The sequence below is a fragment of the Mytilus galloprovincialis genome, chromosome 7 (genome assembly GCF_965363235.1).
Source record: "Mytilus galloprovincialis chromosome 7, xbMytGall1.hap1.1, whole genome shotgun sequence".
NCBI classification, from domain to species: Eukaryota; Metazoa; Mollusca; class Bivalvia; order Mytilida; family Mytilidae; genus Mytilus; species Mytilus galloprovincialis.
The window spans coordinates 80098161-80125766 of NC_134844.1; the positions used below are offsets into that span (position 1 = coordinate 80098161).

Below are 27606 nucleotides of genomic sequence, written 5' to 3' on the forward strand. Positions count from 1 at the left end.
GGAACTATAAATAACCTTTATACAAGTAGGAGGATCAACTAGCTATAAAATCGGGTTTAATGCACAATTTGCTTATGAAAAGCCCTGTAACCAATCAGGAATATGGCAATTGTTTATCACTTGATCCGTTAAATGCTAGTGTGTTATGTTTTATTGATTTCTCTTTTTCGGGTTTTGGGAGTTTGATACTTTTGTTATACTTTTAATGGATCATTTGATTATATCATTGGCCTTCAATTAAATATATTGTTTTTGTCTTTTGAATCGTTATCTTCAAGCAAACATAATGCCAAATAAGTTTATTTGATTTAGACAATATAATGGCACAAAGTCATTTAATCAAAGTTCCATAAAACATCTATAGAATCATCAAAGTTATGAATACAGCATGCAGTAAGCAAACAAATAAATACAAGAATATCTAAAGGCTGAATACATCAAATTTTCTTTTCCTGCATGGGTGTCGTTTAATGACGAAAATGATAAAGGGTTTCCGGATAAACCTTTACTCGTAACCTTATAGCCAAATCCTCACGAATAAATTGCAGTATGAAGTAGCTGAAATTTAAAATTAAAAACATATGATTTAGTTAAACAGTATAAATTATAACAGTGAAATTATGTTTGAGTGATTATCCTCGTCTTAAAGTCTAAAGGTTTGTTGCATTAATCAACAGAGGCATTTAATTTAAGGTCAAAACCATTTCAACAAATGTACCGACAATTTAAGGCCGTGTTCACACCAAAAGCCATGTACAGTAAACTTGTTTACAATTAGTTTAATGTACTGGACATCTATACACCTTGTTTAATTACCTGTACATAAGATTTGTTCACACTTGTAAACTCAATGTTATTTAAATGTTCATTACGTAGAACCGAATGCAAAGCTGTCGGACAACTTTTCTAGCAGTAAGGGAACGACCATTTGACTTCAAATTGGGGAGGGGGAGGGGGGGGTATTCCGAACCCCAATTGGATAAAAAAAAAATCTGGCCCCACAAATGATAAAAAAAATTGTGAATCAAGAGTTTCCCCATACATTAAGGTGTTAAATGTTGAAAAAAATTTTGATTACCAGCATCGAAAAAAAAACTGAATAAAACGTTTGCGCGGTAAAAAAACAGATAAATAAACAAAATCCCCCCCTTTTTAAAGTTAAATGGTTGCTTCTTTATGAAAGCCATTTTGATGATTTGCAGTAGTTAAAAGATGCTAAAGATGTCTCGATTAAGCATTAGAAAATTTAGGCTGCAGCAGTGTGTTTACAGACGAAGAAGAAGGATTGATATGTTAGGGATCACTAAATTTCTATCTTTTCTTTTTGTTTCAAATGGTATTTCTTCTCTAAGGAGTATTTGACAAAGGGAGGGGGTTATGTTGTTTGTTTTTTTTAGTTTTAAGTGTAATTTTACGGATCCGAGAAATAAAGGCAACAGTAGTATACCGCTGTTCAAAACTCATAAATCTATGGACAAAAACAAAATCGGGGTAACAAACTAAAACTGAGGGAAACGCATTAAATATTAGAGGAGAACAACGACACAACATTAAAACGTAACACTAACAGCAACGGACTAAGCATTAGACAACATCCGATGAGAATAACCAATATAACATCAAAACCAAATACATGAATTTGGGATAGAAAAGTACCGTGACACGTCTTATAGTAATGTGAATTCACACTCAAAGATAGGAGAAAACAAACGACACAACGGAAACACAACGTAAAAATGTTACACACACAGAAACGAACTATGATATAACAATGGCCATTTTCCTGACTTGGTACAGGACATTTTGAAAGAAAAAAATGGTGGGTTGAACCTGGTTTTGTGGCATGCCAAACCTCGCACTTTAATGGCATTGTTAAATATAACATTAAAATGACAACATAATAATACAGGACTACAATACAAATAAGTAGCAGAACATATTATGCATAGAAACACATGAATAATAGATAACAAAAGGCATCAGGTTTAAAATTCATTACGTCAAAAACGCGCCTCGTCCAAACAAGACTTACCAGTGACGCCCAGATATAAAAGTTCGAAAGTCAAAAAAAAGGGGACAAAGTTGTACAGCTCTGAGGATCAAAAGTTGAAAAATGTTGTGCCAAATACGGCTAGGGTTTTTTGCTTGTGATAAGAACATCCTTATTATATAGAACAATTTATGCTATTGCAAACAGTAAATTTTATCAAATGAATATAAAAGATTTACATGATCAAACTGACTAATTACAGAAAACAAAACCATAATACATAATGCATTGACGACCAACACAGAAAATAGGCACACCCGACTCAGTGACAAACCAGGCCTGAACGCAAAAAGTCATAAACATGACGTCACAAACGAAGTGTTGAAAAGGTACAATATTACGTCATGCAGACATTTGAATTTCTGAAACAGCACAAATATGACGTCATATTTGAAAAATTATTTCTAAAAAATAAGATAGAAATAGGATTGAATTAAGATTATAATAAACTAAATACTGATATTACATTTAAACACAATGCACATTGCAACACTAATCAATAGCAATTAACTATATTATATATATGTCCGGTTTGTTTTGAATCTAACTTCAAACATAAAAATCGTACAGATTACGTTGAACAGAATCAAAACTAATAAATGAAGGCGGTGATTAATTTTCTTTACCATAACACATGAATTTAATAGAAAAGACGTCAATCAATTTGACAAAATCCGATGAAAATTACAAATATAACATCAAACTAAATACATGAATTTGGGATAGATAAGTACCGTAACACGTCTTATAGTAATGCGAATTCACACTCAGCAAAACAGTCACAATCGGGAATAGAACGAAATTCATAACAGTGTGGTCGACAGTAAAACGTTTATTAGTAATTGTACTGAAAAGTTTACCTTTAACTTGTTTGTCGTGGGCGATGATTTTATGCTCACTCAGTCTATCGGAGGCCTTCAAGTGGGGATTTAAATAATCATTTGTTACACATTTTGATACATAAAATGAAACTTTCTTTTCAGAGCTGACATCAATAAATAATAGTAAAAAAAAAAAGTTTATTCATGGTAAAAAAAAAAACAAAAAAAACTTTTAAGTTAATAGGGACCCGCGTTATTTCAGAAAATATCTTATTGATTAAGAGAACAAAAACTTCTACGTTGTGATTATTTAAGAGTGGCCTTCTATTTATTCAATGCTAACCATGTGGGCTTTGTTTTTTTTCATATACCATAAATCGATTCGTTCATTCAGATATTTGTCAGTTTGCCTAGGCTCTTCAAGTCCAACACACAACTTCTCACGAAATTGGTATTTTTCTTACAAAAATTACATCCATGTGATGTATTCTTTTCATGGAGAATGAATGTTGCACCTTATTTTATTTGTTATCGCTTTTTTTTTTTGTGTGTATCATTGACGTATAAGACTACCTGAATCTTCTTTATTCAAATTTAAAACATACGAGATGGCAATTATGACACAAAATAACTAAATTAAACTTACAGCAGAAGAAAGATAATGAACATCGCTTTTATAGTCTTCTAAATATCGAAGACGCGTGGTCTTTTTAAAAATGATGTAAATTTATAAAGGAAACAACAAACAAAATAGTTCGAATATTTATATTGGAAAAAGTAACGGTGTGTAAATCATAACAATTATTTTATTTCAATGAAAATCAAACTGTTGAATTTTTTCCGCTGCGAGCAAATTTTTAATTTTGGTCGCATTTTGAAAATCAATAAATCTTGTATTCTTGTTGGAAGCTGCACTGTGTAGTTTATACCCGTTTTTTTTTCAATGCCACACAAACCCAACACACACAAAAAAAATGGTAGGTTCAAGAAATAATTGATGCAAACTATATTTTATTGTAGTTTTAACATGGGTAGGCATTATATTCGTGATTATTTTTGCCCGAGCGATATCGAAAAACTATTATAAAAAGTGTCCTAATTCAGTGAAAATGTACGTCATACTTATTTCCTAAACAAATAAATAAACAAACATTAATTAACATACAACACTACCAAAGGCCAGAGACTCCTTACTTGTATGATTTTGTAAAAAAATGCATCTTTTTAAAACAGTCGAAAACAAAATTGTCTGTCCAATGGAAAAGTCGAAGCCCAAAAAAGATGAACAGTGCATTATAGAAACATAGAAACTGGTTGCAAAAGTTGACGACAAGATCTATTTTATAACTTGAGTATGGCCTAATACTATTAACCTGAAATAAATATATTTATAGCAATTCCCTTGATACGAAAGATCTACATGTTGCCTTGGGCTTTTTTTTTTCTTTTTTTTTTGCTCTTTGGTTGGGTTTTTGTCTCAATGACAATTCAATTTTCATTCTTATCATAGATATAACTGCATGTTAAAATAAGAATATGAAGTGTGATAGGCAATCAGACACATTCTTTCCAGGGACCAACAGGCGTTATCAAGCTATAGGTCCCCGTATGGCCTTCGACCATTAGCAAAATACACACTTTATAGAATGAAAGCTCCAAGAGGTCTTGGGATGAAAAAAAAAACAAACATAAAAGATGAGCGAGAAAAAAAATAGGGATACCGCATGGAAATTGGAAAATGGTCCGCAACATTAATTTAGTCAACTCACTTAGTTGAAATTAAAGACGTGGCGAATTTTAGCCTTTTGCAATGGATGTGATGTATGTTTAAAAAAAAATCATGGTTTGTTTGGACATTTTTATAAATCAAGTCTTGTTTTTAAATTATTTGCAAGTAAGTTTTAAGTCATGAACAAATAATCACTCACAGAAAGACGTCAAATCCATCAACAAAAGAAAAAAATTAATAGACGACCGACAACGCACAGAATATCATGTATGTGTTCCGGACCATATGAGTATTTGGACCATACGCATATATCATGACCATAAGGGTATACTAATATGGTCCAACCATACACGTATGGTCCAAATACTCATAAGGTCCGGAACATATTTTATTTGCAATCACAAATGCACGAAGACGTCCATTTCTATGTAAATTGGGTCGATTTTTTATATAGATAAGATGAATGCGTTTCTGTTGCCAAGTGTTTTTCACAAGTATCGTAGCAGTATAGCAGAACGGTTTAAGTTTCCTATATACACCAAATGATACATTTTGCCAATACAATAACGTAAATGCATGCAAATTTCACAAGGTTTAATCCAAATAGCTTTCTTACTATCCAATAACTTTCAAGTACGAAAAAGACAGGGCAGAAGTATATTTTGTCTTTATGTTTCGTATTTGCACAACTTTTGAAAGTGAATTATGCATTCGTTCTAAAATAAAATTAGACCAGATAAAAGTTAAAAGATTACATAACTCGACAATCGCAATTGTTAAATCCGAAAAAGATAATCAATCAATACATGCATTCAGTAAGTCATTCTTTTTTCTGAAAGAACATGGCTTTGCGATATCTTATTATGAAAATTGATTGTCGAAACATAACAAAAACACAAGTAAAGGACGTTTAATTAATCAATATAAATCAAAACACAAATGCCTGATTAGTATTTCGAATTATTTTATATAGGCGTTGAGAACCTTTGGTGACCCCACGGTTTAAATATTTATATTAAGGACGTCGTGAGCAATGGGCGTTATAGACGAACGTTCACCCAATCAATGGGATATTAAAGTGCGCCAACCAATGTCCATAGCCACACTGTTATGAATTCGATACTAAGTCACGTTCGGTAATTAAAAGATTAGACGACGTAATGACAAACCACAATCTACCATGTGGTAAAAATGTCCTTAGCTAGTTTGGTCAATGACACATCATATGGATCAACTAATTCGTGATGGTGTCCATAAAATTTACGGAGTGTCAATTTTAATCTGTCCTCCTCATAACTTTGTTGAAGCAGTTTCTGTGTAAGGAGCACACTTCTGTATATGAAGTCCGTATAGTGTGAACATGCACGAGAATAACGTATCAATTGTGATATGTAAACACCATGCGAAAGGGCAGAATGTATGTTACTGCTGAGAAATGGGAAATTGATAATTGGGAAGTTGAAATTGTCCCGTTTATCATAGATTTTCGTGTGGAGTCGTACACTTCTGTATATGAAGTCCGTATAGTGTGAACATGCACGAGAATAACGTATCAATTGTGATATGTAAACACCATACGAAGGGGCAGAGGGTATGTTACTGCTGAGAAATGGGAAATTGATAATTGGGAAGTTGAAATCGTCCCGTTTATCATAGATTTTCGTGTGGAGTCGTACACTTCTGTTTATGAAGTCCGTATAGCGTGAACATGCACGAGAATAACGTATCAATTGGGATATGTAAACACCATACGAAGGGGCAGACGGTATGTTACTGCTGAGAGATGGGAAATTGATAATTGGGAAGTTGAAATCGTCCCGTTTATCATAGATTTTCGTGTGGAGTCGTACACTTCTGTATATAAAGTCCGAGAAACTAGACAAACAATAGATTTTCCTCACACTTTTTAAGTAATGCATTTATGAGTGAATCGTTATTTGAGTGAAGACCAGTGGCAAATATTTCTATGTAAGTCAAGTCGATTCAGAAAGACCTTAATTTTCAAATGAATTATGTGTTCGGCAATGATGCTGCTGTGAGTCTTGATAAGGGCTTAATAAAGCTACGTTAAGTTTGTTTTCTAAAAAAAATATATATCAAGTTTAGACAAATATTTCTGTAAAGAACTTTAGTAATAATTGTTATAACTATCAATTTTATTCAAACATCGTTTCTTCCTTAAATATACACGGTGAAACTAATGTTTTAAATGCCTAGTTTTGTGTACACTTAATCTACACAAGGCCTACATCGAGTATCGACTGCATGTAGACAAAACATGATTTACACTACATGTAAACATCGAGTTTTATCAATGGGAACGTAAATTTGTTTAGTTTACGTGTGAGTTACACTTACACAACACCGAGTTTATGTCAATGTGAACACGGCCTAAGTTAACGATTTTTAAAATGTCTTTATAAAAACACTAAACGTGACGCTGGATATCAACATTGAATAATCAGTAACACGAATGGCCATTTCTAAATTTATTTCATGTTCCTGGTAAATGAAATTAAACATTTCAAATGTGAAAATGAAACAATGTCATCTGTAAAAAGATAAACATTTGTTTCAAGATCTTAAAGTATGTCGCCAATATTTAGCTGGGGTATTGGTTTCTCAATATTTATGGAAAAAAACTCATCGGAGATACCTGGTTTTGAAGTTTTAAACTCCAGACGCTCGCGTGGTCTACAAAAGATGTCCAAATTAAAAAGGTTAAACAAAAGGACAAATAAAGCATCAATTTTAATATTTCATCTTATTTTTAATATATGCATTACACCGTGTAGAACGCCACATGCGGGGTGTCAGCTATGTTTGACATGGGGTGGCAATTTTGAAGCGACGAAAAAGTAACAAGGAAAGTTCAAGCATCAAAATTTCTTATTTTTAGAACTCTCAGTACCATATAATGTATTGCACGGAAGGAACTGCAACATAATCTATTTCCTGAAAGCAGAAGCAGTCGTTTTCAGTGCTCAGTTTTCTCAAACAACTCGCCCTACTTTTCCGTGTTGCAGATTTTGAGGCTTTATATGCCAATTTCGGTATAAAAAAACTACTCTACACAGCTATCCTCCGTATCATTTATATAGAATTATATTCCTCTCATTGACTTATACCAAATACCAGTTTCTTAGTTAAAATCAATTGGTTTTAAAACTGTTATTCATCAAAATATAAAGTGTCGCTCGGGGTGTCAGATTTTGCGTCGCAAGGGGTAGAGGCTTGTCATAAAAAAATACATATTTGCATGTAAAATAGCCTTCATATGATACATTTTATTTCAAACACATCTACTTTACCATGACAAAACAAGGATTTTTCATTTTGCCTGTTTTTGGTCTTATAAAAGATATATGCTTTGATTTCATTCACATCTACCTTACCATGACAAAATAAGGGTTTTTCATTTTGCCTGTTTTTGGTCTTGTAAAACATGTGCTTTTGATTTCATTCATAGTAAAAAATGGCTCAAAATATTTAGTTTCCAAGCTCGTAAACGATTTCTTTTCCTTTTCAGTCACTATCATGGTAAAAAAAAGGCAAGGCTATGGCTCAATAAACCAAAACATGGTGGAAAATCACAAAATAGTCCTGAATATAAGATATGCCCGAAGCCTCCACCAGCCAAAATGCATCATAGTTCATCACCAGGTTCATCTAAAAAGCACTCGTGTACGCCGCCAAAAACCATCACTCCTAAAAGAATTAGAACACTCTCTCCAATAAAACACTCACCGGCATCTTTTTCAGCGAATGACAACACAACTTCAAGTAATCCTGAAGACGATGATACTACAATTGTCAATGAGAAAACAACGACTTGTACACAAATATACAACGGAACAGGTTTACAAGAAAATATGATTGAAGACAGTTATTTCGTTCGTAATCGCCCAGCTAGAACTACATACCTTAAGTTTGTAATTTGTCATCATAACAGTGTAGGTGTGTTTGAATTAAAAAGTATCAGATAGAGATCGATTTATAAGAAAATGTATTCTATTTTATGACAAGCCTCTACCCCTTGCGACGCAAAATCTGACACCCCGAGCGACACTTTATATTTTGATGAATAACAGTTTTAAAACCAATTAATTTTAACCAAGAAACTGGTATTTGGTATAAGTCAATGAGAGGAATACAATTCTATATAAATGATACGGAGGTTAGCTGTGTAAAGTAGTTTTTTATACCGAAATTGGCTTATTAGGCCTCAAAATCTGCAACACGGAAAAGTAGGGCGAGGTGTTTGAGAAAACTGAGCACTGAAAACGACTGCTTCTGCTTTCAGGAAATAGATTATGTTGCGGTTCCTTCCGTGCAATACATTATATGGTACTGAGAGTTCTAAAAATAAGAAATTTTGATGCTTGAACTTACCTTGTTACTTTATCGTCGCTTCAAAATTGCCACCCCATGTCAAACATAGCCGACACCCCGCATGTGGCGTTCTACACGGTGCATTATGACATATCTAACGACAGAGAACACCAGAAGATAAAGTGTATTATTTTATTATTCGTTTAGTAATTGACTTAGAAGTTCTTAATGGGATTATTATCCAATACTTACATCTGACAGCAAAATGTTGTTAGTTGATAAGCACGAGTTGTATCGAGCTACAAGTTGAAAATATTAAGTATAAAGTTACCTTTCAATAGATAAAGTTGTATACAGTTGCACTTCAAAATTATAAAATTTTATTATCCCATGGTATTGCAATATTGATAGCCTAATCAACACTTGATTGGTGGGTTGAAATTGGTCCATGTGACGTTGAATCACATTTTCCTTCTGAACGTCTGGGCAACCTTGTGAAACGTTACGTGCGGTTGATGTCTATAACATTTTTCATAGAGATAATATAACAATTTCGTTTTCAAAAGTATTTCAGATTAAAAAATAATCATTTCTAATCAGTTCTGATTTTCATTGTTTTTATCGTGTTTAGTTATTAGTTATTATAACAAGGCGATACCATCGTGAAACATGAATTTTCTTTGGTAAGTCATATTGATATTTCCTAGGCATGGAAAATAAATGAAATGTGTTATATTTAATGTTGCTTTTTGTTTTGGAGAGGAGAAACGGACTAGAAATGCATATGAAATTACATTTTTTATGCTCGGTACTTCTTTACAAATGTATGACTAAACTATTTCAGATAATTACTAAGATGAAGACTACGATGACAAAATATTATATTTTCCTACCGTACTTAAAGAGCTGTCATCGTACCTATTGTATTTATTCATTCAAGTTTAACCTAATAACAACATCTCAATTCATAAGAAGTTCTGGCACCGGAGCAGAAAGATGAATATATCGCTCTAGTTGTCTCATTGACAATCATTCCACATCTCATTATTTTTTTTATATTCAAAAGATAAAATTTAATTAACACAGACTCAATATATTCCGGAGTAAACTAATATATTTGACTCACCGTGAACCGTACTTAATTTAATAACTATGCATATGAATTGCTCAGGTGACACTCTTCCGTTGCTGGTAAATCTGATTATAAGTGTTTCTAACGTTTTGTTACTAACAGTTAATCCTAAAAATGAAAAGATAGTAATGATAACATGGGACAAGCAAGGAAAATGAGAAAGTTTAACCTGTTTGAATATTCATAGTCTGGGTTTAAGCTTGCTGTTAATTGTGAAGTTAATAACTTTTATTCCTAACAGGTTACATACAGTTTTGAATTATAAATAAATTTTAATAATATAAATGACAATTGGTATAGTTTTACACAGTGAAAAAAATTGATTCATTTTCATCAGTTTGGTTATTTATATGACAGACATTTTTGGAGCTATTATGTAAAAGAAGTATTTGAATTAAATTGAGTCTACATTCTACAATCTACAGAATCAAACACATACTATAAACACTAGTGTGTTCCTATTACCGGTTGTACATATGTGGAACAGGAACTGCTTACCCTTCCGGAGCACCTGAGATCACCCCCTGTTTTTGGTGGGGTTTGTGTTGCTTATTTTTTAGTTTTCTGTGTTGAGTCATGAGTACTATTGTTTGTCTGTTTGTCATTTTTAGCCATGTCGTTGTCAGTTTATTTTCGATTTATGAGTTTGACTGTCCCTCTGTTATCTTTCGTCCCTCTTTTGTACATATTGAAGTTGTTTGTTACAGATTTTTGTTCAACTCTGGTTTGAACATTTCTTATAATTCGACGAGTTGTGTTTGCATTATGATGTTTGTTATTGAAGAGCGTGAAGCATTCCACTTAGTAAAAGTGACAGTGAATCTGTTAATCGTATCTAAGTTATTAGATAAGTAAGCAATCATCAAAAGGAAAAGTAGTTCATTTGCAAGTCGATACATGTGAAGTTTGATACTTGCCCATGAACCAAATAAGATATGTTGTGTACTTAGAATGACCAGATTCAGAAAGAGAACGTCTTTTTCTAATGTTTTAAATTTGTAGCACTAACCTATAAGCCGCAGAGCACTCCTCAGTGAATACGAACTAAAATCAAGATTCCCTTGTGAATAGCTTCTAAAAGTTCCCTAGAAAGAAGGAATATTTATGTGTAAGATAACAAGTGCAAAGGAGGATCTATGAACCTTTATTATTTCGTTTCATTGTGTCTTTCAAAGCTTGTTAAGCTATTTCATTTGTTAAGGTTATCTGCGCCATTCAAATCGTGTGCCGATCAATCAATGATTTCTGTGGTTTCCAAGGTTTGAAAGATATTTGAACATCCGATAACCATCGTTGCCTTTTATTTATAATTATAGAATTGTCATAGAATAAGATTGTAATTCCCTCAGTGAAAGTTAATGGTTTTTGTTTTTGATTTGTGTTGCTGTAAACGTGCTGATACGAAATATATATTTTACTTCTATTGGCGGCTAAACATAAAGGTGTTACCTTTGTTAGGCTTGTATTATTTTAACTTTTAGTTTCTTGTGTACAATTTGGAGTTTAGTATGGCGTTCATTATCACTGAACTAGTATATATTTGTTATGGGGCCAGCTGAAGGACGCCTCCGGGTGCGGGAATTTCTCGTTGCATTGAAGACCTGTTGGTGACCTTCTGCTGTTGTCTGCTCTATGGTCGGGTTGTTGTCTCTTTGGCACATTCCCCATTCCTATTCTCAATTTTATTAATACACTACAATTAAATGGTGGACGGAGAACCCGAAAACATAACCGATTTCTGCGAATGTTGTCATTGAAGAGAATATTTGTGTCCTATCAGTTTCTCTTGGTATTTGATTGTTCTCATAATTTTCGACGTTCGTGTTTCGTTTCCCACGTCCTTTAGATACTGATAATGTTTTTACTAGTTTTTTAACTGTTTCGCGTATTCCTTTTGGCACTCAGGTCTTCAGAAGTCATAAATGTATGGCAATTATCTAAAATAATTCAAACATAAGAGTGATTACTTGATTTTGTTTTCCTTCTCATAATGAGAATAAAGGGATTTCATACCTGCCATAGTATAAGTTTGCTTAGAAGCTTGTTGAAATCTTCATAACATAGATGCCCTTCAATTTTACTCTAGTAAAGTGTTAAGAATATAAATGTAAGCTTAAATGTATATGTCAATATTCAACAATTATGGGGACCATCTTCTTATTACTATTTTAAGTATACTGGAGACAGACAGGCATATTCGTGATTAGATTCTTGGTATTGATTGTCTTTTGTGTGTCTTTAAGTCTTTTGGGTTTTTTTTTGTATTTGCTATTGCTTTTTTTCCACTCAAAGTATTCACTTCTGCCTGGCTGCGAACTGTCGTTATATAGAGCAGAATGATATATGTTAACTAATAACTTTTATATATTATTTTCAAATGCTTGCAATAAAATTACAAATTCTGTTTTGAAACTTTGTTTGTTTAGGACATGAATTAAAAGTTAGAATAAAAATTTTATTTCACGACATTATCACAAAAGTAATTTACAGATGAAAAGTTTTTTATTCAAGATTTATGAAAAAGTACGGCTACTCCTTCGATCTGCTTTCGATGGAATTGGATAGCCAATATGTAGTAATAAAAAACCAGAAATTTAGAAATACTACTCTTTTTCGAAATATACAAGGTTGTCTTTAACGTGCAAGAGATATGGCTCTCTCTTAACAAGAGTTCGCCATTTACCCTTCCGACGGACTATCATCATTTCATAAGATCATACTCGCGAATGGTGTCGAGAGGGAGAGCAGAAAATTCCATCCCCGAAATTTCCCCCCAGCAGCGGGGACCGAACCAGGAACCTTTGAGTATGTATTCCGATGCTCTAACCACTACACCACGGCTAGTTAATGCGTAAAGTTCCAACTGCACTATAGAATTATTTATTTCATTTTTTAAGTTCTACATTGTAAGAACCAACAGTATGCTAATTAGTTACAGCATGAGACATTTCAATATTTCTCAAAGGATACGTCAAATATAGTTATAGCTGCTTTGCATGTGTCTAAGGAAAGATTTATTGGTTTAAATTTTACAACTGAAATAAGATAAAATTAAATGATTAGGGTATATGTATGGCATCAATATTAAAAAAATACTAACAATAATAAATAAACCATTTCAAAACTAAATAAAGAAATAATGCGTTCATTCTGTTTTGTGGTTCTATCATGTCTATTGTATTCTAATCGTGCAATACATATATAATATATAGTTATCGTAATGCATATTGAACCTCTAATACCTGCTAACTATTGCTAAATTACTACACAGTTTATAGTCTTTGGATAATTTTTTTTCTTTAAATTTGATAATTATAAAAATCGTTAGAAACTATCTAAGCAAAAGGGTCTTAAAAAGAATCCAAACATCTTTCCTGGACTTTCTTTAACCATGATGCTTAAACTAAAAATGTTTAAACTACTTATATCATAGGAAAAAAGATTTTGAATATTCAATATAACGGTACCTGGTTCCAATAATTTTATAAGTGACTTACTCTTAGATTCTGAAAAACAGCATAAAAGTGGAATTTTATCCTTGATAGGCGTTGCAAGAACCTTCTGTAGTCTAGATGCATCTATTTCTTCATACTACAAAAAGATTTTTTTTTAATCTTTAGTTTTAATTCCTTAATGTCAAATAGTAAATTTAAAAATAAACGTTTAATGTTGTGTCATAAAAGAGCCTGTTAGTTTACAATGTTGTTCATAAATCAATACAAAAAAAAACTGTTTTAACTTACTTACTTTCCGATGAAATAACGGATTAATAACATCAGTAAATTGCTTATACTTTTCATTTAACGTCTTGTTTTCAATCAACCCATCACCATCAGAAAGCAACATACTAAGTTTTTGGAGTCAAATAATACATGTCCAATAATTAACAAGCAAGCAAAACATTCAAAATTCCGTGCAGAAAAACACTTAAAAGGATGAAGTTCTCGTTTTCTTCTTGTATTTTGTAGAAATCGTCACGTTTTAGCAAATGCTTACCTTGTTTTGTATTGCTGTGGTCATAAGCTGTCTTCTGAGCATGTTGATGTTTTCCCAGTCTAATGAATGACCATTCTGGAATTATTAATACATTATCATTATTATTAAAATTGTGTTTTCTATACATTGTATTTGTTAAAATATAGAATATTAAAGGATTCAAAATCGATTCAAATGACAATTGTAGAAAGTCTAATACGGTATCATTCTAATTGTGAAAGACAGTGTCACATGTTGTAATATATGCAAAGAGTCTTCTCAATAAAATGCCAATAATAAGTTAACTCTCTTAAAGACGTAAATTGTCATCGGGGTGGAATATTAATTGGGCACTTTTGAGGAATTGTGTTTTTAACGCATGTAATTAACTGTCGATATTGAAACATTTAAAGCAAAATTTCTGTATCCGCTAAAGGTTTTAATTGTCTGTCTAAGAATCAGGCAATTTCTAAAAAAATAAAAAACATGACATATTTCAATACTAGTATCCATCTCAATATTCATCTCATTTAACTTCGGATTTGAAATGTTTTGCTTTGAGCGTTCCTGATGAAGGTAAACCCAGAAAGCGCTTCGGACGCAAGAAATTAAGAACGTGTTGTTTTCAATATTTTACATCACTGGGTTGATACCGTTGCTTGTGGACTATCAGTCCCCGAGGGTATCATCAGCTCAGTAGTCAGTATTTCGGTACTGACATGATTGAACAAACTTTACTTAAATTTTCGTTTATAAATTTAGAAATTATTAAGAAACTAAGGTTTCAACTCCCTCAGGCAAAGTTGGCGTTAAATGAATCTGACTATTTCTTTTATGTATTTTTGACATATATATAGCTCTTCAACGGTTTCGGCACATATAAATCTTCGGATTTCAAATGTTTGGCTTTGAGCGTTACTGATGAAGGTAAATCCAGAAAAGCGCTTCGGACGCAAGAAATTAATATCGTGTTGTTTTCAATATTTTACAAAATATGTAACGTTTAGTCAATCCAAAAAGAACTGTATAATCAATTTTTCGAAATCAATTGCAGTACATGTACTATGTATTAGCACTTCGAAGTACTATATGTTTTACCATTTACCTATGTAAATTAAGTTCAATTAAAAGTCATTTAAAGTTAAGCCCCAGTCCCACTAGACCACGATCGCACCACGCTCACCGCGATCTAAAATAAATTTAGATCGTGGTGAGGTCGCGGTATGAGCGGCATGAAAATGTAAATTTTCGTTGCTTTAGCGATGCTACTACGTCCTCTCTACGCTTCTACAAAGATCCCGCTACGATTATACCACGTTCTCACCGCGCTTATTCTGCGACCTCACTACGCTTATCAAGATCTTTCTACGCTCTTCACGTTCTCACTACGACCATACCACGAGTTTTCCGATTGCAACACGATCTTACTGCGATTATAACACGTTCTTACCACGATTATACTATGTTTATAGCGCGATCGTACTACGTTCTCAGCAATAACGTCAACATCGTGTTCCATATCAATACAGTTCAATTCCTTCTATTTCTGATTAAATCGTAGATTTCTCGGAAACAATACAGTTATGCCACCAAAATCTACCAGAACACGTGGGCATGGTGGTAGGAGTTGATGTAGAGGCAGAGGGAGCAAAGTAACGAATCCTGATCAAGCAGAGACGTCGGACCGACCAATCCAACCTAAATTACAACCTATTGCTGGTCCATAAAGCTCAATGACGATATTTTAGTGAACGATAGCAGAGATCACATAGATGTATCAATATATATATAGAAAGATGTGGTATGAGTGCCAATGAGACAACTCTCCATCCAAGTAACAATTTATAAAAGTAAACCATTATAGACCAAAGTCCGGCCTTCAACACGGAGCCTTGGCTCACATCAATCAACATGTTATAAAGGACCCAAAATATTACTAGGGTTAACCCTTTAAACGGGAAAACCAACGGTCTAATCTATATAAAAACGAGAAGCTGGTTTAGCCGTTAGAGCAAGTGGATAATTACATTCAAACAAACAAAATATAGGGAGCTTTTTATATATTTTATGTGAAAATGACAATGAGAATGATGGTCGTAGTGTGAACGTAGTCAGGTCGTAAGAAGAGCGTGATGAGGACGGCAAGGGCGTGCTAGAATCGTACTATATGGTCGTGAACAGCGTGGTATAGTCGTTGTGGAAGCGTAGTTGGGTCGCAGTGAGAACGTGATGGTCGTAGTGAGGTCGTGATAATGTCGCTGTGCGATCATAGCGCAGTCTCTCCAAATAGAATCACGCTTTCGCTACACTCTCGCTACGATTGTACAGCGACCTTTGCGATCTTATTACGATCTAAGTGCGCTCTCGCTACGCTTCTACTACGACCTGATTTCGCCAGGACCGCACCACGATTGTTTTGAACATGTTCAAAGTTGGCCACGCTCTTCACGATCTTGAAGCCCTCACCACGACCGTGATACGACCTTACTGCGATCTACACGATCGCACTACGATCATCAAAATTTGCATTTTTTTCACAGATCGTAGTGCGATCGTTGCCTAGTGGGACTGGGGTATTAAACAATTATTTGAAAAAAAAACATATATATAGTAAAATTCTGGGTTTTTTTTCTACGTTAATTCCATACTCCATAGGCATACTAAGATAAAGATGATTAAAGTAGAAAGCAAATTGTATAATGAAGAAACTCTGCGTCACTCTATATTTCTAACAGGCATTTTGGAAAAAGAGAATAATCGTTAAATGTATTAAATGCAAGAAACTCTCAACAAGAAGTAATTAATGTTGTTTTGTTTGCTCAATCTTTAATTTGCATTGTACTTATGTTAAGAATTACTGTGATTTCACTCTGTTAGTGTTGTTGCCTTTTATGGATTTGGCTATTTGTTAAGTCCTTTTTGGTTATATAGCTCTTCAACTGTTTAGGTTCTTATACATCATTGGCGTTCAAATACTCAGTTTTCAGGTTTAAGGAAGATAAATCCAGAAAAGCGCATTGGACGCAAGAAAATTACACCGTGTTGTTTTCTTTTTTTATATCTTTGGTAGCAATAAACAATTAGGAAAAAATATTAAAATTTGCCCTTATAAATTTTACCATCCCCTTTTCATTGCTTTCTTGCAATATCAAGCTTCCTGTTTGTGTCATATATGGGCATATGTATGTAATCAGAATCTTCCATAGAATTTATATCCAGTATATAAAATGGTAAAATATAATTTCTTTTGGGTGTATCCATGGCAACAATCTACATTTATTTGTAATAAAATATTGCCAAAAGGGGGGAAAAGATGTCAAATATTTCCCAAAATTTGACTAAAAGTAGAATTTCAATAGCTTGAAGTAATACCTTTTCTGAAACTGTGTACATATATCATTCAGCAAATCCAATGAAAATCATATGTCTTTCATCTCATTTTTTTGTAAAATTGCGTCAAAAACTTCGTGTAGAAAAAAGTGTTTGTAAACATTACATTAATTTCTGGAGCGATTGCCGGTCTAGCTATGAAAATACGGATTGTCAAACAGAAAACAGCCCATAAAACATGTAAAAAATAATCTTAGTGCTCTTATAAACCATCTTTGAAGGCTAAATTAACACTCAGCTGTCTAAAAATGAATTTTATTACACAATAACTTTCCTATTTGAAAAATCCTCAGGGGCCAAAATGCGAAACTAAACTCCTAACTGTGTATTGCTACCTTTGACAATTTATTCTTAATCCTCCTTTGTTGTATATTGTATTATCTAATAAACTCATCATAGATACCAGGATCAACATTTTATATTTACGGCAGACGCGCGTTTCGTCTAAAAAATACTCAGCAGTGACGCTCGAATAAAAAAATTAAAAGGCCAAATAGAGTATAAAGTTGAAGAGGACCAAAAATTCGAGTACAAATACTAAAACTATATGTAATACCGTACCTGGGTCTCCTTAAATCCATCTAAGTCGTCTAACTCTCTGAAGAAAATTTAATTAGTTTTATCTATTGGTAATGAATAATATTTTTCGTCTGGATTGAATTAACAAATATAGGTCTAAAATTTGGAATATATTTGTTGATGTATATATATATATAAATACTTCAATTAGATTAAAAATACAATCAATTAAAAGACTACTATTTAACGGTTTGTAAATGATTTTGTAAATGATTTTGTACATGAGCTCATTGACGACAATAAAAGAGTTACATTGAAAATATCTTTGTAAAATGCTTTGAAGATTTTCTATTAACCATTATATAGTTTGGTATCTGTTTGTAAACAAATATAGTGTCGATGTTTTGTTGTTTCTTTTCTTTTGTTTTTTTTTTCTTCTTTTTTTGGCTTACTATTTAGATTCTTCACAATCTCGTTTTATTCATGTCACAAATGCACTTTTCATCATCAAATATTTCATCAATTAATATTAAATGTACATGCCTTCATTGTCAATTATTCCATAACATCCTCATGTAGCACATAACCATGTTAATGTGTCAAATAATTCATCTGTTATATTAGAATCGCACTGCGCTATCAGAATAATTGTTCGTATATGTAATTTTACCGTTTACCTTTAAATCTGCGTTTATGAAAAGAAATAGAATTTTGGTATAAATGCAGAAACGAGGAAGGAAACATGTATATCAAAATCCATAGATTTGTTTACGATACAAAATAATGTGTGCCTTTTAGTTGAAATTCAGTTGTAGGACTAGAAACGTGTCCATAGTAAAAAATCGTTAGTTAGTAAAAGTGGGTTTATGCCAAAAAATGTTCAAACGGCAGAAGATATGGTTATGAAAACATCATGAAATAAAACATAAAAGAACAGAATAGAAACCAACACAAAAGAAAATCGTTGATATTTACCTAATTATAGAGTTGCCCGCAGTATAGACTCTCAACATATATCTGCTTTCCTGTCCCTCAATTTCTGTCACAGGCATTATCATATATGAACCTTCTCCAAGTTTGAATGTATGGACGTTCTCTCTATCCTGGATAAATTTTGTACTGGCATATATCTTATTATAGAGGAAAAATTCGGCGCTCATTTTTGTTTTAACGTCATGCGGTACCTACAACGTACAAGCAAATGATGAATTATGCAATATAACTGTGGTCATTTTCCTGATCAAAAGTAAACCAAATACATGCGAATCACACTAACATAAACAAATGCGGCTTTAAAGGGAATAAAATTGCTTTTAGTTTGGTGTGTTATGCTTATATCTAAACAGGTAGCTGTAGAATTACTTAATTATTACTTATGTATGAGACTAATGTTCAGTTTGCTAGATAGAGATTTTAGAGGGGAAAACATGTTAAAAATGACATTTAACTGAATGCATGTTTGGTCAAGTATGTGTGTCTTTTTATATTTAGAATGATGAAGAATTTTAATAAATCATGAGACTGCCATACTAGTGAGAAGTTAATCTTGCTATAAAACCAGGTTCAACCCACTATTTTCGACATAATCAAAAGCCCGAACAAAGTCAGGAATTTAACATTTGTTCGATTGAAATTTGTTTCAGCTTTGTTTGAGCTTTTGATTTCGTCATTTGATTAGAGACTTTCCGTTTTGAATTTCATCGGATTTCAGTATTTATATTATTTTACTTTTTATGATAATATTGTAAAAGGATTTTTCTTTTTCGACTTTACAGGCATTTTAAGTATACGTTAATGTATTAGTAATTCAACTGGACATTTACTAAGTCAATTCTTCATTGTGAATCAATTATTTTGAATTAAATTATTCTTTTTTTTTCATTACTTTGTTTGAAATCCGTGATCAAAGAAATACGTTTTATGATTTGAAAGTGACTTATAGACCAAATGGTTCAGGTGTATTTTATTGTTTATATAATATATTTGTATTTTGTTAAACTGTTATTTCACATGTCACTATAATAAAAAATTACTTATTTACTTACAGTACGATTTTTTCTGTATGTATCATGGATACTATGGAAAAGCTATATCATGCTATTTATATTGTATTCGATGTATATGTGTCGTGTAGGTGTCTGATCGATCTATTCACCGATTCTATTTCCTACTTTGGCAAGTGGGACTACGTCTGGTGTGTGGTGCATCCATAACTGGAGACGCTTAATCTATCAATTGTATTTGTGCACCACATATTATTATGTCAACAAATCGCGCGTTTGCCGTTCTAATTAATACGCCTTACATTGTATGTATGATTTGTTATTCCGTTTCATGGTCGAACATATCCATTGATGACTAAATATGCATTCATTCTTACATAGAATGCAATACAATAGTATGTAAAACCAAGCCAACAAAATAAAACACAAACAAAACAACGTACAAAAATATTAACTAACGAAACGAAACTTTTAATCTTTGAGCGTTCCTGATGAAGGTAAATCCAGAAAAGCGCTTCGGACCCAGAAATTATTAAACGTGTTGTTTTCAATTTTTATCAATGGATATTAACAATAATATTCGTTTACCTTATAGATAAGACAACTACAAGGCAGGTAGCGTCTTTGGTCGTCAGTTGTCTTATATTTCTGCATTAAGGAAATAATAACGGTGTTTGGTTTGTCTAATTCCAAATAAAACTGGCTGTTGTTGCACATCACACCTTGAAACATATTATTATTATTTATTCAAATTGTTACTGAGTTGTTTAATAATTGTTCGTTAACCATAGTTTCTATGATATGCTTGATGACGAGATAATTGTACACAAGAATTTGTACACAATGCTTGAACACTAAATGTTCTACTTAAAAAGGATTGTTAGTAAAAAAAGAAATGCCATGGATGGTATTTATCATGTAGCGAAAGGGATATGGGGTTCTATTAGATAAATATTCAAGGTTTTTAGTTTTCTATATAATAGTATTGGATTCGTGTTTTGAAGGTTGCCAATCTCTTCAAACAATTAGCAATCGTAAATATGATCGTCGTATAAGGAATCTCTCTGTCAAAAATGACAATGTGCATGATCCGATTTTCGTATTCAAAATCCTAGTTCCTTGTTTATTGCTTAAACTAAATCCAATTTATGTTTTTATTCGAGCATCACTGATGAGTCTTTTATAGACGAAACGCGCGTCTGGCGTATGTATATATAAAATTGTAATCCTTGTATCTATGATGAGTTATTTTATGATAGAATTTGCTTAATAAAACAAGGTGGAGGAAACCATTACGGTATGTTCTGCTTAACATTCCGCAGAAGCTGAAACAACATCCGTTTTGATGGTAGTATAATATGTGAACTAGCTGTCCTATGTGTTGTGGACTGTGTTATGCATTGATGACTCATTTTTACCGTTTTGTTTTCCTTCTGTTTGTCATGATGTTACCGGCATTTCTCGTGTTATTCATTCAGGACTCATGCATTTTTATCGTTTTGTTTTCGTTCTGTTTTTCATGATGTTACCGGCATTTCTCGTCTTTTAACTACTTATGTACCGTATTTTAATTCTACTTCACAACGTTGCACTCGTCATCATACCTAAAAATGTGATACAGTTTCGCATATTGAATTATATGTGAATTATGACACAATTTCGGATTAACATTACAGTATCAATTTTGTTGCACACGATGCTGATTAATCTTATGTTCAATGTTCTAATATCTAGGGTCTGTGCAATGAATGTTAACTTTCCATATGGATAGTCTTCAAGTTCAAACGTTCAAATAAAGACATCTCGAAATAGATTAAAATATGAAACGTGTCATTTTGAATGTCTTGTTTTTTTTCTTACTTGGTTTAACACACCCGCCTGCATTTATTCCACGTCTCCATTGTCTATGTGCCACAGACGCCAACCACACACCACGATGTTGAATACTTTGTTCCATTTTCCAGCTCTCTGGACCAAGGTGGCATATTTCAATTTCCGTAAATATGTTTTTGAAATCAATAAATGATATCCTACAGTCAAAATTTTCAACAAATTTCAAAAATAAAAAATGAATATTAAATAATACAGTCAAATAAAAAACTAAATAGATACCCAATCGTACAGGATGAACGAACTCACAATTAAGTATAACTTTTGAATGAACATTCTAAGAGAATATTTAAATATCTATTTAAATAGAAAATGTTATCTAGATTAATGATGTATGAGAATTTAGTGTAAAGAGTTGGGGATAACTAGCAAAAAAGAAGCATGTCTAATGATAAATTGTATGTACTAACATTGATTTAAGATTTGTAGACATATGTTTCTGCTTGTTGGTATGAGGAATATTTTAGTTGTTATCCATTCGTTTGATGTGTTTGAGCTTTTTATTTTGCCATTTGATTAGGGACTTTCTGTTTGGATTTTCCTCGGAGTTTTTTTGTGATTTTACTTTTTAAAACAATGGTATGATTTTCTCCTTTTCTTAATTTTGAGAAGTAGAATCGGACGGACTACAAGGTATAATTAAGACCTAACGGGTTATATTTGTTCTTTATATTTTTTGTAGTGCTCTTTGTTACTGGTTATCATATGAGGGAAAGGGAATCATAAAATTTAAAATGTCATCAAAAAGTAAATAATAACCTTTCAAAAAGTTATTTGATATATTTTGTGCAGGAATGATTTCTGAGTTTAAAAGTGATTCAGTTCAGAGCCTTCGAAATTTATGTTGAAATTTATTAAAACGATTAACTGAAAACTTCTCTTTTGTTAATTAACTCTAGTTGCACTTGTCACAATATCATACCAGAATTCCCCATCCAACAGTTTGTCGATATTCATCTTTTCTTTTGTACTCTGTTTCAAAACATTCCAATGAGGAGACCTTAATAAAACATTTATGAATAAATTGAAAGATTATCGAATAATATTTTTGTTTTATTATATTCAGGACCTCATACATGCGTATGGGGTCCTGAATATGCATCAAACATTTGCCACCGGGGTTTGAGCAACCAACAATGAATTAATGATAGCTTCAACGAATTAAAACAATTAAGAACTTGTCTGATGCAAATCCACCAAAGTGTCATGGTAACAATATTTAAAAAATCCCAAAAACAAAACGATTTTACCTTTACAACTTTGTGATTGGTGGCCAGTTCTTTATTTTGTATTTAACGCTTATTACCTATAGTTTGTTGCTTCTCAAAACTATCAATACTTACGTTTTGAAACCGACTTCTGTGTTCCAGACTTGATAAATGTGGTTACCCAAGATGCACGCCATTAGTGTTTAATCAGTGTTCAGTGAATTGAGTTTTGATAATTGTGTCATTTGTTTAAAAAAAAAAAGAAGGTTAAATTGAAGTATTTTATCGATTTCCTCATTGGGTGAAAGAGCAGTGGTACCAAAGGGCTATATTCGAACTTACAAATCGAATTCCCATATAGAATTTTCTGAACCCACATAAATCGTATTAGGTCAATAGCACACTGTGTAACGTATTTATCTTACCGACTATCTTATTATGTGGTATTTAGACTAGGGGCAGATCAAAGTGATCAAATCTTCAATACTTCGTATTGGTCTACACAAAAACAAACGCCAACAATAACAACTTGATAGTTTTAAATGTGTTTTATAAATTTAGTTCAATCGTTGATCATCAATTTCTTCGCCTGTTGAAACCTTTCAATTTTTCCTTAACACCATTTTGATTTAACAAAGGGAGGTTACACCACTACTTAAACGTACATTGAAATAAACCACGCAGACTAACCCCAAATGAAATATACACAGTGTCCACGTGGTTGTTTATAATCAACTATATTCATCGAAATATATAGGTAAGATAATGTCTATATTGTATTAGTCATATAGGCAATGTGAGACAAGCAACAACAATAAAATTCAGTATTTTACCTTCGACTCCATGCGCCATTCCAGTATACACTGTGCCATGGGTTTCTCATTCTTAGTAATATGACTGTCCCGCCTGTCACTGGAATCTAACAAATAGTAACAGGTATCACACTTTTACTCATTGACTCTCTATATTTAAATATCAAAACATAATTGCAATAAGTTAGGGCAGGACACTGGAGTTGTAATCTTCTAATAAATTTTAAGGAAAAGTGTTCTATACACCAATACTAAGTCGTCTCAATAAGTATTTCTAAATGAAAATTAATTAATCTGTTTAAAGTAAACCAATAGCGACATAAAAAAAATCATTTCGTACACAAAATAAGCTTGGCTGGCTTTACCATACCTCTGCATAACCGGATATTCTGTATGTGTGACCTGTCTTTAGTCCATTGCTCAGAACGCCGGGCTGGTTGTTTGTAACAGACGTCTGAAATGAAGAGAAATCATCAATATAAGAACACACAAGGAATAAGTAAGATGTCCATCAAAACAAAGCATATAACACAGGAATCAAATAGGAATGTCAAAATTGTTGTTCTTTATCATAAAACGTATCAGTGAAACGGATATCGTAATGTAACTTTATCGGCTATCTTTTAAAGCATGACTTCTGCAAAACAGTGTTCAGTAGTTGTCGTTGGCTCATATCTGTCATATTTTATTATCGTAAATTGTTTTGTTATACATTTGGCCGTTAGATTTCTCTTTTGAATTGTCTCATATTTTTCATTTCCGGACATTTTATAGCAGACTGTAGGGTGTGGGTTTTTGGACAGTAGACAGTCGTAAGGTGGCCTATATTAACTTACATCTACTTCATTTGAACTTTGGTGGATGATTATCCCATTTGGACATGCTACATCTCCTTATTTCATATTGGGAGGCAAAACTTAAAATATTGAAATTTTAAATCACTGATTGCTGATCTTATGTTCATATCTTTTCGCGGTTTACAATTTTCTTTACGTTTTAGCATCTGCAAAACCAAACTATTCCAGATAAGAAAAATAAACATTTTTTAACTTACAGATATGTAAGCACCAATCAACGATGCCTGAGACATTGCTATATCTACAACTGTCAGTAAATGTCTGATACTTTCTGTAGTGCTGTGAGAATGAGCTATCCCTCCTGTAAGATCCTGAAGTGACCATTTTATCCTTCCACCATGAATACTCTCGTATGATCCATATAACCTGTTAAAACCCCATGTGGAATTAAAACTAAGTTTTCAATTTTAATTCGACATAACATTTGGAATTTAACAAATCATAAGATGGAATAGAACTACTTTTATTTGTTCAATAATTTGAAAGATAATTGCCGATAATAAGAAAAAGAAAGAAAGAGCATGAAATAAAGCCTAGTAAACACACTTTTTAAGTAAACCACACATTATATGCTATTAAAGAAAAGGTTCCATTTTTATAAATTTTGACGCTCCTATTTTGTCGAAATCCTTGACCAAAAGAAATAAATAGTACAAATCGAATACAACGTATCTAAAACTTGGAAATAAACTCATCATAGATACCAGGACTAAATTTTATATATACGCCAGACGCGCGTTTTGTCTACAAAAGACTCATCAGTAACGCTCGAATCCAAAAAATTTTAAAAAGCCAAATAAAGTACGAAGTTGAGGAGCATTGAGATCCAAAATTCCTAAAAGTGTTGCCAAATACAGCTAGGTTAATCTATGCCTGAGGTAGAAAAGCCTTAGGATTTCAAAACATTCAAAAAATGTGATAAATAGCATCATAGCAGTTGGCAACTGTAATTTTTAAATTCGCCGCTTTTCTTTAAAATATACAAGATACAATTTTGGTACATCTCTTTGTTTCTCGTGCAAAATACCAATAAGCATTATGGATGGCATATTTGTAAAGGTACTTTTTTATTATTAAATTCATCAGCTTTCAAGAGTAGTGATTGCAAGATCCTTAAAAAATTTTCTTAAACAAATAGTAGTTCATGCAACTTACTTTGCATAAGCTTTCTCAAACAGAGCTGGCCAGAATTCTTGGGGATCTGAACTTCTCATATACAGTATATGACCTACAAAGAATGTTGTGAGAAAATCAAGCTTCGAATGGTATGTTCACTATCATATATTAAGGCATACATTGATATACAAACGGACAAAAAGTACTAGTATACACTTTTAGCGTTGCTGGTTCAAAGTTAACCAAATCATACATGTTTACAGAATCTATACATGTAGTTATATCTGCAATTATTGTCCTACGCTAATCAAAACTAAATTTAACTCGGTTCAGTTTAAATGTAAATTGCCATATTCAACCGAACAACTATTTAGATGTCAAAATAAGACTTTTTCAGATAAAGAATGGAAAACTTAATACCAAAACAAAAACAGCTTGATATCACCATTATGGTAATATTTCATTTCCTGTGGTTGGTAACGTATTGACTGAATCTGTATAAAGTTTATCATACCATCAATTGTAGGTAGTCTATCATCAACAACAACATCAATCCATTCACCATATCTCCAAAAACGGAAGTGAAATATTCCGGCATAGTTGTCATGGAAATCCTGTCCAGATGGTATACACTTTTGAAGTAATTTTGGTGCCATTGCAAGACATGTAAACGCTGATATCAAACAGCAGTCACCTGGCAAATTATAAAGACTCGATCATGTGTGTGGGCTTTCAATCAAGATTAGGCATATACATGACAGTCAATACAAAAGAAATATACAAAGACTTTATCGTACAAGAACAAGCAAGGACTACAAAACTGTTGATATTCAGCTGAAAGAAAAATGCTTCAAAACTAAAATATAAATTTTAAGCTTTTCCGGTCGAAACTAAACCTCATAAAAACAATATACATAGCATGTGTATAACGACAGACATTTTTAACAACATGTGTTATGATAATGTGACATCAAGTTGGCACCATACATTAACCATATTGATTTATTGATTAAACATTGCAACCTTAATAAAAAAAAAACTGAAATATAATGCAACACCTTTGTAACAGGTTTAACATGTTTAAAAATCAAACTTTCAATATATTGCTCTTTTTGAAAATACAGTAAGCGGCTAGCTAAGAATTATTTAGATGTTCACACGTTGACAACCCTGTCATTCTAATATTTGTAATAGAAAATTACGTACGGTAAATGAAAACAAGTAACAATAGATCTATATGTCTGACAATGATTTCTGGGTGCGAATAAAACAAATTAGTCCTAGCTTACCCAGCTTTCCAGGTTCAATATCCATATTGCAGACATCTTTAACAACAAATGTAGGCTTCTGTACTATTTCCTGTAATCAGAGTTTGATACATTGCATTCTTATGTGCGCTTTTTTTATCCTTCTATTTATATTTAAAAGAAGTTCAGTCGTTGCTCTTTCCTACTAAATGTTGTGTGAATCGGAGAAGCAGACAACACCAATTGTTGAAGTATTTGGTTTGGTCCGGTCGTTAAAGTACCGGGATAACGACCTATACTCAAGGCCCTTAATTATTGGTAGGTTATACATTTTGTCAATCACGGTTTATCTAAAATTGAAATTATCCAACAAAAACACTGGATATAGCAACATTAAAAAAAGGAGACGCGACAACGGCATATGTGTGCATTGAGAGGAAAACTCAAATATTGCTAAACTGTTAACATTATCGACAACTGATAATAAAATTGGCAGGTGCATCATATAAATGTTCTACCCAGGCG

The 27606-nt window shown here is 32.6% G+C and overlaps 1 protein-coding gene across 3 annotated transcripts in view; it reads right to left on the bottom strand.

Moving 5' to 3' along the window:
- Positions 1-284: 284 nt before the first annotated feature.
- Positions 285-27606, bottom strand: part of LOC143083772 (calpain-9-like) — a 31302-nt gene continuing 3980 nt past the window's right edge. For 2 of the 3 annotated variants that reach the window (XM_076260087.1, XM_076260086.1), the window contains exons 4-22: positions 27124-27193; positions 26349-26528; positions 25874-25946; positions 24916-25084; positions 24232-24315; positions 23883-23968; positions 22764-22841; positions 21812-21981; positions 20540-20673; positions 18924-19132; positions 17991-18027; positions 14061-14135; positions 13562-13655; positions 13035-13099; positions 12078-12146; positions 11074-11149; positions 10059-10172; positions 9185-9231; positions 285-558 (exon numbers count right to left, since the gene is read on the bottom strand). In XM_076260087.1, coding sequence (XP_076116202.1) covers positions 532-558; positions 9185-9231; positions 10059-10172; positions 11074-11149; positions 12078-12146; positions 13035-13099; positions 13562-13655; positions 14061-14135; positions 17991-18027; positions 18924-19132; positions 20540-20673; positions 21812-21981; positions 22764-22841; positions 23883-23968; positions 24232-24315; positions 24916-25084; positions 25874-25946; positions 26349-26528; positions 27124-27193 — 1857 coding nt within the window. In that variant the 3' untranslated portion in view covers positions 285-531. Of the gene's footprint in view, positions 559-9184; positions 9232-10058; positions 10173-11073; positions 11150-12077; positions 12147-13034; positions 13100-13561; positions 13656-14060; positions 14136-17990; positions 18028-18923; positions 19133-20539; positions 20674-21811; positions 21982-22763; positions 22842-23882; positions 23969-24231; positions 24316-24915; positions 25085-25873; positions 25947-26348; positions 26529-27123; positions 27194-27606 lie in introns of those variants that run through there. The other variant, XR_012980876.1, reaches the window with a different exon arrangement.